Source organism: Pezoporus wallicus, unplaced genomic scaffold (genome assembly GCF_028554395.1).
Source record: "Pezoporus wallicus isolate ANWC-B61680 ecotype Strahan unplaced genomic scaffold, APGP_CSIRO_Pwel_v1 contig_13737, whole genome shotgun sequence".
In the NCBI taxonomy this organism is placed as follows: domain Eukaryota; kingdom Metazoa; phylum Chordata; class Aves; order Psittaciformes; family Psittacidae; genus Pezoporus; species Pezoporus wallicus.
The window spans coordinates 522,523-535,282 of record NW_026641629.1 but is presented as its reverse complement, the minus strand read 5'-3'; the positions used below and the strand labels follow the sequence as shown (position 1 = coordinate 535,282).

At 64.4% G+C, this 12,760-nt stretch overlaps 1 protein-coding gene across 2 annotated transcripts; it reads left to right on the top strand.

The window, feature by feature from the left end:
• Nucleotides 1–364: 364 nt before the first annotated feature.
• TGM2 (transglutaminase 2) lies at nt 365–11,986 on the top strand. Of its 2 annotated transcripts, XM_057424759.1 has the most exons (13): nt 365–451; nt 2,124–2,303; nt 4,309–4,551; nt 5,638–5,756; nt 6,347–6,475; nt 6,953–7,133; nt 7,910–8,045; nt 8,142–8,245; nt 8,346–8,585; nt 8,696–8,968; nt 10,012–10,172; nt 10,379–10,515; nt 11,251–11,986. In XM_057424759.1, exons 1-13 carry the CDS (start codon nt 442–444, stop codon nt 11,405–11,407), a joined length of 2,070 nt encoding a protein of 689 aa, XP_057280742.1. In that variant the 5' UTR covers nt 365–441; the 3' UTR covers nt 11,408–11,986. The 2 variants fall into 2 exon arrangements, with proteins under 2 accessions (XP_057280742.1, XP_057280743.1); XM_057424760.1 differs by lacking the exons at nt 365–451; nt 2,124–2,303 and having other exon boundaries at nt 4,410–4,551; nt 6,229–6,475.
• The last annotated feature ends 774 nt before the right edge of the window (nt 11,987–12,760 follow it).

Below are 12,760 nucleotides of genomic sequence, written 5' to 3'. Positions count from 1 at the left end.
AGCTCTGGCACCTCGGTGCGAACGGCGCAGCCCCTCTCCTCCCTCCGCTCGTTTTCCCCTCCTCTCCACCGGCAGCGGGTCCAGCCCGGCCCGGGGGCGGCGGCGAGGGGCTGCGCCCTGGGGGGGGGGGGGCAGGAACCGGGCGCTTGGGTGGTTTGAATAGGTGGGACCCACGCACGGCGTTTCCTGGAAACCTTGTTTTCCCTTTCTGCCCTCCGCCGTCCCCGGCCGCGGGGGTGTGCGCGGCCGCCGCGTATAAAGGGAGCGAGCGCCGGGCAGGGCGCGGAGGGGCACCGGGACCAGCGCTGGGAACGCGATCAGCACTGGGACCAGGACTCGCACCAGGATCAGGATCAGGACCAGCACCAGCACCAGCACCAGCACAGGGACTATCACTGAGACCGGGACCGGGATCAACACCAGGAGCAGCACCGGGACACCATGGCCGAAGGTGAGAGGGACGCTCCCCCCTCCTCGCAGGTTTCCCGCAGCCGAGCCCGCTGGCACCTTCAGCCGTGAAGCACTGAACTCCCAGCTGGAGCGAAAGGGGAGAGGGAACGGGACTCAACCGGACAAGCGCGGGTTTGTGCAGGGTCTGCTCCAGTCCCTCCCTCCCCTGCGCAGCTCCAGAGCGCCGGCGGTATTTGCACAATGAACTTCGGTGCTATTTAAAGCTTTCAGTGCTAACGGAGGCGAGGGGGCAGCGGGAGCGGGGACGTGTGCTACGTCCCACCCTGGTTTAAGGAGGGTTTCTGGAGGCTCAGTCAGAAGTAGCGCTGCTGTCCCACAAATACCTCCAGGAGGGCGGGTTTCCGGAGCTGGGGCGAGGGGCAGAGGCACTCCCCGGCCTCCCAGAGCCGCCTCCGAAGCTCCAGGACACGGCTGAGTGACACCGGTGGGCATGCAGCCCTCGGGCGAGACGGCATCGCCCTGCCCCGATGCCCAGCCCTGTCTGGGGTGCCCGGGGCCCCTCTGCCCCCTGCACGCCCGCATCCCGGCACGGATCAGTTTGGGAGGAGGCACCTGCACTTTAAAATCTGCTCTTTGCTGAATCCACTCGGGACGATAACCCTGGGACGAGGAGGAGCCCCGGTCCCGCTCTCTGACCACACTCATTGCAGCGCGCTTGGCTGTCAGTGAGGTTTATGCTCACATAGCTCATGTGCAGTAGTAGCACAGTCCTGCTTCTGCCTACCAAGAGAAGGGAACTCCCTGTGCTATGTCCCTACTCCAGGGTCCCTATGGACCGGCTGGAGGGACCTTGCCCTTATTTATGGCCAGTCCCACTGTCACAGCAGCTCTCACAGTGCAGTGGGGACTGGTGATGGGCCCGGCTGCACACTGCGGGTTCCCCATGCATGGAGAGCTGGAGCAGGGCTTTCATTTAGCTCTGGAACAGTGATGCCAGGGCAGCTGTTTCCATCTGGCAGCGGCCCGAGGAGGGCTCAGGGACCACCACTGCTGGCACCGGGAAGGGCTCAGCCAGGGAAAGCCATGGCTCGGGGGCGATGAGCCGAGCATCGCCCACGGTCAGCACCGAGCTCCCCGTGTGCCCTGCGCTGACCGCTTCTGCTTATCCTGCCGGCAGAGCCTCCCGGGGCCACGGGTCCTGAGTGACAATGAACAGCATCACAGCGCCTGGGGCGGTGGGACGCGGCTGGCAGCCGCTCCGGCGTGCAGGGCTGGGAGGCAGAGAGCTGGGACCGGCAATCAAACACCCTCCTTGCCACCGGATTTACAGCCGGTCTCGCCACTTGGTCAGCGGTAAATAGAGCAGGAACAGCAGTAACAGGGCAGTCACAGGGCACGCTGCCAGAGGGCTATCAGAAGCATCCCTGGCATTTTCCATCTCAGCAGCTCTCATTTGGTTTGGGGGCTTTGCTCCAGTGCAGGATGCTGGGAGCCACAGAGCTGGAACAGCTTGGGCAGCACACGGAGCCCATCCTAGGGGGTGATACTGTGGAGGGCAGCACCGTGGAGCAAGAAATAGAGCCCAGAACTCGGCTGGGAGGGCAGCTCCAAACCCCAGCACCAAGGCCCGAACCCCGGGGTAGGGGGCCATAGCGATCCTGTCTGCCAGCACCGGGTACAGGGAAGATCTGAACCTGCTGCTGCCTTTGCAGATCTGGTGCTGGAGACGTGGGACCTGCAGAGCGAGCGCAACGGGCAGGAGCACCGCACGGCGGAGATGTGCGGGCAGCAGCTGGTGGTGCGGCGCGGGCAGCCCTTCACCATCACCCTGCGCTTCTCGGGCAGGGCCTATGAGGATGGGGTGGACAAACTGGCCTTCAATGTGGAGACAGGTGAGTGGCACCATGCCCCGACCGAGCTGCCCCGGGATCACAGCGCTGCACGGGGGCACCTGCCCCATCTCACAGCCCCTGTCCCCCCATCCCAGCCCAGTGCTGAGCATGGCTTTTGTACCAAGGCAGCTGAAGGGAAGCAATACATACACCAAAAAGCCTCCTCTCCCCGTGGCCAAGCCAGGCGCAAGGCTGCACCACATCTCTCACCCTGCTGAGAAACACCAGCAAAAGCAAATCTTTTCAGGAACAGGATTTTTGCCGAGGGTCTCCTGACACAGCCGCCCCAGCCCCCATCACTCAGACATCCCCAGACCAGTCTGCTCAGGAAACAGAAAACCTGGAGTATGGAAATGTTCCCACTGAGCCCCCCAAGCACCTGGCCTTGCTGCAGCCCCCGAGTGGTGCAAGAGCTGGTACCCAGGAGCAGCATCCAGTGGCTCCCTATGGCCCCACTTTAGGGGCTTCTCCTGCTGCAGCCCCAGTGGCAGCAGTGACATCTGGGACTGCTCCTGTGGCCAGAGCTGGGCACAACCAGCGGGCAGGGGCTTGGCCTCCGCCAGCTCAGGGCACAGGGGAGATGAAACTCTTCCTTGGGCAATAGTTATTTTGGGGCTGCAGTCAGGCCAGAATGCAAAGTGAAACTGCTCCTGGGTTTCCTCGCTCCAGTCCCACCATGGGGTGACAGACATGAACCTGAACCTAAACCAGCAGCTCCCTGTTGCCTCCAGTGCCAGAGCAGCCATGCAGGGCTCTCCGCACTGTGACAAGGTCGTGCTGCATCCCAGGCAGTCCCAAGCTGGTTTTGCAAGTGGGAAGCCCCGTTGTGCAACGGGGGCAAAGGTGCTTTGGCTCTCACACAGGCGCATGGTGCCACACCGGAGGTGATCCCAGCACATCCCATCCAATGCCAGACCCACAGGCCCATCGGGTCAGGGGCTGCCAGGCCTGCCCCCCCCCCCCCCCCCCCCCCCAGACAGTGATGCCACTAAGCCAAGTGCCACCTCCCACAGCAAAGAGGGGAAGGGCTCCGTGCAAGAACAGAGCCCGTATTTCTAAGGCGGTGCTTGAAGAGCCCTGCTCAGGCTCCTGGGGCCCTGCAGGGATGCTGCTGGCTTTGCAGGCAGGGAGGGGGGAGCCAGGGGGAGGAAGAGGAGGAGGAAGAGGCAGGTCTCCATGGCTGCCCATCCCCATGACGGCTCCAGACTGGCCCTTGCTCTAAGGACGGGGTTTGCTCAACTCGGCCTCCCCAGAAGGAGAAACTGTGTCACTCATGAGTTCATCAGTATTTTTGGTGCCTCGCTGGCGCCCGGCCCACGCTGCGGCCAGGGCTGGCAGGGGACCAGCCCCGTGTCTGCCCGGGCGAGGGGAGCAGCAGCGCCGCGGCCCCGGCCGGCTCTGCCCGCGCACCGGCACCGCCGGGAGCCGCGCTTGGCCGGGGCCGGGGCCAGCCCCGGAGCAGGGCTTGGAGCCGGCGGGGCGCAGGTGGCTTGGACGGGCGCAGGGATCGCGCTGTCCTCGGCTCCCTCCAGCGCTGGACACTGATGTAATCCCCACGTCTGCAGCAACGCCTGAGGCGGTGCGCACGGAGCGGGGCCCCTGCCGAGAGCACCCCACGGACGGGCTCGGGGGTTGGGTCCGGGGGTGCGGCAGGAGCGGAGTGCACGGGCACGGGGAGCTGGCAGCTCCCCGCTGAGCACCAGGGGCTGTGCTCTCTGGCCCTGGAGCACCCGTGGGGAGAGGCCCTTGCTCTGTCCCTTCCCAAACAGCAAGGGACACACAAGAGCTTCCCACGGCCGGGCTGCCCGCGCCCCAGTTCCTGACAAACCGAGCAGCAAACGTGCCCGGCTCCAGAGCACACGTCAGGGCAGGCACCACGGGCTGGAGAGGGCACGGCAGTACCATGGGCTGCTTATGGGGTGGGTCCCCTTGTGCAGCACGCATGGTGCGGGGCTCCCAGAGCCCCTGGAGCACCGGGAGAGCTGACATTGTGCTTTCCTGGCAGGACCCTGCCCCATCGAGACGTCGGGAACCAGGTCCCACTTTGCCATGACCGACTTCCCGGAGGAATCGGGCTGGAGCGCCGTGATGCAGCAGCAGGACGAGGATTCCCTCTCGGTCTCTCTCTGCTCCCCCACCAGCGCCCGCGTTGGCCGCTACAGCCTGACACTGGAGGCCTCCACAGGGTACCAGGGCTCCAGCTACATCCTTGGGGACTTTGTGCTGCTCTTTAACCCCTGGCACCCAGGTGAGGCGTCACCTCCAATGCTGGAGGTTCCCACATGAGCATCCCTGTGCACCTTCCACTGCTGCAGACCAACAGCGCTGCCCTGAGCTCGGGTCCAAGCAGAAACCCGCACTTTGCTTCAACCTCCACGTGGTCCCTGCAGCAGGTCGGGGGCCTTGAGCCCCGTCCCCCACCCCAGGACCCGTGCAGCCCCTTTGCCAGCACCCAAACACGCAACGCCGCATCCCAGCAGCCCCAGGGCCCCGCAGGAACTCACCTCTGCAGTGCTGATGCCAAGCCCTGAGCAGGCGCCGGCAGCAGCTCCTGGGTGGGTGGGCGGATGAAAAGCCTCATTGCCCTAATTGCTCCTAATTGCCCTCACTTGTCCTGGCCCCACCAGCGCCGGGTGGAGCCCCCGCTGTGTGCTCAGGGACCAGCACTGGGTGTTCCCCAGTGTCAGTGACCCGGTGGAACGGGGGCGTCCTGACAGAAGGGCAGCTCAGAGCTGCAGGTTTAAAGTTCCTGGGAAAGAGCCAGCGGGGTTTCCATCTATCCACATCCTTCCTGTGCCCCGGGAGGCCGCCCGGTGCTCCCACCTCTCCCGGCCGGTTTCCTGCATCCCAAACGCTCCGAGCTGGCTCCACAGAGATAAGGGGCTTTAGGAAGCTTCGCTTGCCCAGGGCTGGTGCTGGGGTGCACGTTCTGGGCTTTGTTCTGGAAGCACTTCCAGTAAATGGGGTTTTCCCAGCAGTAACGGCTGTGCTGCGATCCCAAACAGTGCTCCTGGTTCCCATTGCTAACTTCTCCCACCAGGGAGGTTTCCCCCCTGGGAAAAGACCCGACTCCATAAAACAAAAGTGAGGAAAGAAAGCGAAAGAATGGGACAGGAAAGCACAGGCCTGATGACAAGTTCCTGTCCTCAGATCAAACTGGACTGAAATTCTCCAGAAGTGTTTTCAGACGGGAGCATTTCCAGCCCCTGTTGCCTCATTTCCCAACAGCTCCATCCCCAGTCACTGCCCAGCACAGCCCTGGGGGGGGGATGACCCTGCGCGGGGCCGGGGGGCGCGAGGCAGGGCCCTGTCCCCATCTCTCTCTCCCCCACAGAGGACACGGTTTTCCTGCGGGATGAGGACGAGCGCCGCGAGTACGTCCTGTCCCAGCAGGGGCTCATCTACCAGGGCACCCGCGACTACATCACCTCCACCCCCTGGAACTTCGGCCAGGTGAGCGGGACGGGACCCCCCTGGCCAAGCCCAGCTCCATCCCTGGCACTGCAGAACGTGGGGGCTGGAGCCCCCCAAAGGCAGCGCCCTGGGAGGATCCAGCCCATCCGTGGGACAAGCAAACCGAGATCTTGTTTCCAAGAGGGGCGCGCTGAGTTCAGAGCGGGCAGCGCGAGGGAGCGTCCCTGCAGCTCCTATCGGAGCTGTGCCAGGAGCCGGTGCCCGATAACGCTCCGGGCGCGGTGCCGGCTGCACCGATAAGGCAGCGCCAATGAGGCAGCGCCTGCGCCCCGACTGCAGCCCCCCATTGCTGGGCCCCAGTGCAGGGGAGCCCCGGACACCTCCCTGAGCTCCAGCTGTGCTGTTGGGAGCCAGGGGTGCTCATGGGATCCGTCAGGGAAGGGCCGTGAGTCACCACCATCGGTTTTCCTGGAGGTCAGGTCCATGCCTGATTCCTGCCTGGTGGCTGCAGGAAGCAGGATCCAGCCCCTGGCCTTGGGCTTCGCAGTGGAGCCTCCACCACCGTGGAGGCAGGAGAGCCCCCGTCACCATGGGGACCTCACACACCTTTTCTCCCTGCTCTGCACCAGTTCGAGGATGAGATCTTGTCCATCTGCCTGAAGCTGCTGGACACAAACCCCAAATTCCTGAGGGACCAGAACAAGGATTGCTCCCGCCGCAATGACCCCGCATACATCGGCAGGGTGGTGAGCGCCATGGTGAGTCCCGCCACAGCCTCTCCCTTGCTCTTGCATCCCATAAGTGTGTAAAGCCTTTTAAGAGGAGAGAATCAGCAGAAGTGGGCACACACCACCCAGGGAGCAGCCTCTGCTCCGCACTGGTGGCTGCAGGTGGCAGACACAGCCAGACTCCCGGGCAGGAGGACGTGCCTGTAAAATCCATCCCCACTCAGTGAACCCAGTTCTGGCCTCTCCATCCACCTTCCTATCCCCTGTGCAGCCCCAGCACACCGGGATGCAGGCGGCTGCAGATGAATGCACCACTGCACTCTCTTGTACCATGGCTGCGTGCATCCCAGGGAGCTCTTGCAGGGCTGCAGGATGGGGTGACAGCGTGTGTGAGCTGGGGGGGGGCACGGCTCCCCCCTCACCAGACGGCTCCTGCCCCTCCATTCCCAGCACCCATCCAGCACTTATCCATCACCATCCACCACAGCCTCCCCTGTCCTGCCGCAGGTGAACTGTAACGACGAGGACCGGGGGGTACTGGCGGGGCGCTGGGACAACCATTATGAGGATGGGATGAGCCCGATGGCCTGGATCGGGAGCGTGGACATTCTCAAGAGGTGGAACAACTTCGGGTGCCAGCCGGTCAAGTACGGGCAGTGCTGGGTGTTCGCTGCCGTGGCGTGTACCGGTGAGAGCAGATGTCCCACATCTCCCCTTCGCCGCAGGAGGGGGTCCCCGCGTCCCCCGGCCCCTGCCCTCCGCTGTGCTGCAGCAGGCGCGGGCGCTGGTTGCCGTCAGCCTGCAGCGATGCTTTGCAGTTCAGCTCTGGGCTGTCAGGAAACGGAGGGAAAAGAAGATAAGGAGGGCTCTGGCTCTGCAATTAGCGCTGCCTGCGGAGGGGGAGGGCTGGAGGCTCCGCGCGGCGAAGGGAAACGGCTTTAAGGTCAAGTTGCGATAGTGCTGAACCCGCCGAGACAAGGGGATTTCACTGCCGCGGGGCACCGGGCAGGGGCAAAAGGGAAGAAACCCCCCAGGGCTGCTGCTGCCGAGCCGTGCGCACGCACTCGCACGGTTCCACTCCGAGCAAAACGAGCACTCGTGGGGCTGCGCTCGTGTGTGGGCGTTCAGACCTCACAGATACACGAGGTCCTTTCTGGGGGACAGGAACAGCAGAAAGCTGCAGTGGGATTGCCGGGCTCGCAGCCGTCTGCAGCGTCCTCTGCAGTGTTACAACCGCCCCTGGCCCTGGGAGCCCCGCGTGCAGCACGAGGCAGCTGCGGGATGCAGTCAGAGGCCGGAGCGCGCTGCTGCCCGCATGGGGTCCTGCATGACTGGGAACTGGCTCGTCCCAGGAAGCCCCACCGAGGGGGAAAGGGAAGGGCAGGAGCTGTGCAAAGCTGGGGCTCTGTGGGACGGCATCCACGTAACCCCAGGGCCCCACCTCACCCTGCCCTGCTCCCGCAGTCATGCGGTGCCTGGGGGTCCCCACTCGGGTGGTGACCAACTACAACTCAGCCCACGACACCAACGGCAACCTGGTCATCGACCGCTACCTCAACGAGACCGGGGAGGAGGACCGGCGCTCCAGGGACATGATCTGGTGGGTCCCCCCTGCCCACCCCCGGGGCAGCATTTGCCCCTTCCCTGGAGCCTGATGGGAGAGGCTGAGACCCCTTTGTCCTGGCTTCCCTTGCAGGAACTTCCACTGCTGGGTGGAGTCCTGGATGGCCCGTCCAGACCTGGCACCCGGCTATGATGGGTGGCAGGCACTGGACCCCACACCGCAGGAGAAGAGCGAAGGTACCGCGTGCACCGTGCAGGTGCTCCCGCCAGCCCCACGCTGCGGGGCTCCCCCCACTGCAACCGCATCGGGTGGTGATGGCGGCTCCGGTCCCCGCAGGGGTTTTCTGCTGTGGGCCGGCTCCCGTCAGAGCCATCAAGGAGGGCGACCTGCGCCTGAAGTACGACGTCCCCTTCATCTTCGCGGAGGTGAACGCGGACGTGGTGTACTGGGTGGTGCAGCGCGACGGGTCGCAGAAGAAGAGCATCCACTCCTCGGTTGTGGGGAAGAACATCAGCACCAAGAGCGTGGGCAGGGACAGCAGGGAGGACATCACCCACACCTACAAGTACCCCGAGGGTACGGGCGGCACTGGGAGATGTTGGGAAAAGGAGTGGGGAAATGAATCCTTACTGCAGCTGCAGCAGGGCCATCCCCTCCCTGGAACCACAGTTTTCTGTGCCCTGCAGGGTCTGAAAAGGAGAGAGAGGTGTTTGCGAAGGCAGAGCACGAGACGAGCTCCCTCAGGGAGGAGGACGAGGGCCTGCACCTCAAGATCAAGCTGTCAGAGGGCGCGAACAACGGCTGCGACTTCGACGTCTTCGCCGTGGTGAGCAACAACACGGCCACGGAGCGCGGCTGCCGGCTCCTGCTGTGCGCTCGCACCGCCAGCTCCCGCGGCGCCGTGGGGCCGCAGTGCGGGATGAAGGACCTGCTCAACCTCAGCCTGGAGCCCCACGCAGGTGAGGGACGTGCCCACGGCCAGGGCAGGGCTGGGGCCGGGCCAGCGACGTTCCCGTGTTCAGCTGCAGCCCCGGGGCACGGGGCAGGGACCCCCAGGCTGCACCTCCGGCGGGTTTCCCACGGGCAGGAGGAGCGGGAATTACCCCGGCTCAGCCCGGTCCCCTCCAGGGGAGCTGCGGGCGCCGTTTCGGTGCCAGGAGGTCGCAGCCGCGCTGGGGCTCTCGGTGGCTCCTCCTTGGGTGGCCCCGGCGCTTCCTTTGCCGCAGTCACGAACCGGTGCAGCCGCCTCCTACCTTGGTTTATGTCAGTTTTCCACTGAGCCCTCAGGGCTTGGAAGGGGATCCGCATCCGCTGCCCGCGATCAGCCCCGCTTCAGCGCGGTGCCAAGATCCTCTTAGCCGGGCCAGTGACAAATGCAGTGCTCAGCGCTCCGTGTTCGCTGAGCTGGATTAAGGGAATAACGAATGTCCCTGCTCCACTAAATCCAACATCACTTTCCCTGAAGCTTGAATCCAAGCCCCCGAGGCCTCTCCCCCCAGCTCCTGCCTTGGAATACAGACCCCAGGAACCCAGACTGCACCCCTTAGGGAGCCCCTGCACCCAGCTGGAGCAGTGCTGGACCCATCCCTCTCCATGCAGCCTCAGTTGATGCTGAGCACTTCACATCCTGCCCTGGGAATGTTGGGATTCGCTTCCAGCAGTCACAGCATCCCCAGGGCCCTGCCCCAGGCTCTGCAGCTGCCTCCAGCTGCCTTCCCCCTGCACCCAACAGCCCCGTCCCCAAAGGGCTTTGGGGTAAACACTGCTCAGGGCTGAGCGCAGGAGGCTGCCAGGGAATGGGGCTGCCCACACCGGCTGCGAAGGGCTGGAGAAGCCCCTGGGCTCCCTCCCCATGGTGCCCCTGCCCCACAGTTCTGCAGGGACCCAGCTCCACCACGACCTGGCGAGGCACATGGAGAAGCTCCTGAGGAGCCCTGAGCACCCCACTGCAGCCAGTGCAGGGCCATGGGTGAGCCCTGACCCCGCTCTGCTTCCCCTCCAGAGAGGAGCGTGCCCCTGCGCATCCTGTACGAGAAGTACGGGGAGAGCCTGACCCAGGACAACCTCATCAAGGTGGTGGCTCTCCTGACCGAGTACCAGACCGGCGACGTCATCGTGGCCATCAGGGATGTCTACATCAAGAACCCGGAGATCAAGATCAGGGTAAGGACACAGGCGGCTTTTGGGGGAGGATTTTTCCTGATGGGGCTGGGCCCAGTGACCAGAGCCCTGGGGCTGGTGCAGCAGGGCCCGCATCCGCAGGGACCTGCATGTGCAGGGGCCCGGCTCAGCCGCACCAGGCTCAGGGCAGGGGGAGCCCCGCAGCCCCCGACCATGGCGGTGCTGGCTCCAACCCCTCCTGCCTGCAGATCTTAGGGGAGCCGATGCAGAACAGGAAGCTGGTGGCCGAGGTCAGCCTGGTGAACCCCCTCGCAGCGCCCCTGCACAACTGCATGTTCGTGGTGGAGGGCGCCGGGCTCACCAACGGGCAGCGGATCAAGGAGCTGTGAGAGCTTCTCCTTCCCACCGGCAATGGGGGCGGGTGGATTTCTGTGCCCAGAGCCCTCCCCGGAGGGCAGCCCTGGGGCCTGGCTCTGCTATGGGACAGTGGGAGCTGCAGCTGCGCTGGTCCCTGAGGGATGTGGGGGCTCAGAGCAGCTCTGCTGGGGAGGGCCTTGGCCGCACCATGGGGAGCTCGGCTTCCCAGCAATGAAGGCATAGGGAGGGTGATGGGGCACAGGGAGGGTGATGGGGGTGCAGGGAGGGTGATGGAGCACAGGGAGGGTGACGGAGCACAGGGAGGGTGACGGGGTGCAGGGAGGGTGATGGAGCACAGGGAGGGTGATGGGGGTGCAGGGAGGGTGATGGAGCACAGGGAGGCTGACGGGGCGCAGGGAGGGTGACGGGGGCGCAGGGAGGGTGATGGGGGTGCAGGGAGGGTGACAGGGACACAGGGAGGGTGATGGGGGCGCAGGGAGGGTGACGGGGGTGCAGGGAGGGTGATGGAGCACAGGGAGGGTGATGGGGGTGCAGGGAGGGTGATGGAGCACAGGGAGGCTGACGGGGCGCAGGGAGGGTGACGGGGGCGCAGGGAGGGTGATGGGGGTGCAGGGAGGGTGACAGGGACACAGGGAGGGTGATGGGGGCGCAGGGAGGGTGATGGGGGCGCAGGGAGGGTGACGGGGGTGCAGGGAGGGTGACGGGGCACCCTACTGACCCCTGTCCATTCTGCTGACCCCAGCGAGGAGCCCGTGGAGCCGCAGGAGGAGGCCAGGTTCCGGGTGGATTTCGTGCCCCCCCAGGCGGGGCTGCACAAGCTGATGGTGGACTTCGAGAGCGACAAACTGATGGGGGTCAAGGGCTACCGCAACGTTATCATCGCGCCCCAGCCCAAGTGAGCGGCCCCAGGGCACCCGCTGCAGAGACCCTGCACCCCCAGCCCGGGGCTCGCCGGCCCCCAGCTCGCTTTAGCTCAAGCCGGTCCCAGCGGTGGGAGGACGGACGATGGCCAAAGCCCAGCCCAAAGCCACGGCTCTGGGTGCTGCAGGAGAGGGGAACCGGGGGCACCAGCCTGGGCGCAGCAGAGACCCCCGAGCCAGCCCCTTCCTTCTCCTCCTGCAGCACCAAGAGCCCCGGCCGCAGGGCGGATCTCATAAACCAAAGAGCAGAACAGCCCTCTCCAGCACTGATGGCACCTCTGTGTGCTCACACGTGCCGTTGCAATCCTCTGAATGCAGTCGGTACAGAAAGATTGTACACTGTGAGCACAAAGCTGTTTATATGCTACATACATAACAGAGCTATTTATAGCTCTAGGAATATATACTGCATATAACCTACTGCATAGGTAAAGCAAGGTATTGGCTTCAATAACCGTTCCTGTCGCTGCAGCCATCGTGCAGTGAGGGATGGGACGTTACCTTGACATGAGTTAACTGTGCAAGCACTGAATAAAAACTCTATTTTTCACTTTTAAAGGCAGACCTGGCTCTTCCTGAGCACCCCCTCGATCAGAGGCACCAGCAGCTCCTCACCCAGCACCCAGAACCACACAGAACCACAGAATGCTTTGGGTTGGAAGGGACCTTAAAGCTCCTCCAGCTCCAACCCCTGCCACGGGCAGGGACCCCTTCCACTGGAGCAGCTTGCTCCAAGCCCCTGTGTCCAACCTGGCTTTGAGCACTGCCAGGGATGGGGCAGCCACAGCTTCTCTGGGCACCCTGTGCCAGCGCCTCAGCACCCTCACAGGGAAGAGCTTCTGCCTGACAGCTCAGCTCAGTCTGCCCTCGGGCAGCCCCAGCGCACAGAGAGCCTCGAGGGGCAGCGGGACCCGAAGGAGTTAAGAGCTCAGCCCCAGCACGGGGCCGTGCTGCACAGCCCCACGGTGCAGAGCATTTGTCACCCAGCTCTGCTGAGCCAGGCTCCACGCTGCTCGATGCCTGGTTAAAAATAACCCCAGCTCTGCGGCTCGGAGCTGGGCCCTGCTAAAATAAACATCAGCACAGCTCTTTCTGAAGGTCGCTCCCATCCATCTGAGCTCGGCACAGCACGGCTGCCCTGGCCAGGAACCGGCTCCTGACAGCAGCCAAATGCTGCTGCCATAGCCTGGCACTGGGCTCTGGCTCCCTGGGGCTGGCGTCTCCCCCATTATCCAGGATCCAGCACCCTTCCATACCGTTTGCAGAGCATAATGAACCACTCGGCGCCCCTCTAGCAAGTCCACATCAGACAGGTGTCTGCCTCACACACCT

Excerpts from the sequence above, each read along its gene's own strand:
- TGM2 (XM_057424759.1), top strand. Across the intron at positions 4,552-5,637 it reads CTTTAACCCCTGGCACCCAG|AGGACACGGTTTTCCTGCGG; the intron begins GTGAGGCGTCAC and ends TCTCCCCCACAG. Across the intron at positions 8,969-10,011 it reads CAGCCTGGAGCCCCACGCAG|AGAGGAGCGTGCCCCTGCGC; the intron begins GTGAGGGACGTG and ends CTTCCCCTCCAG.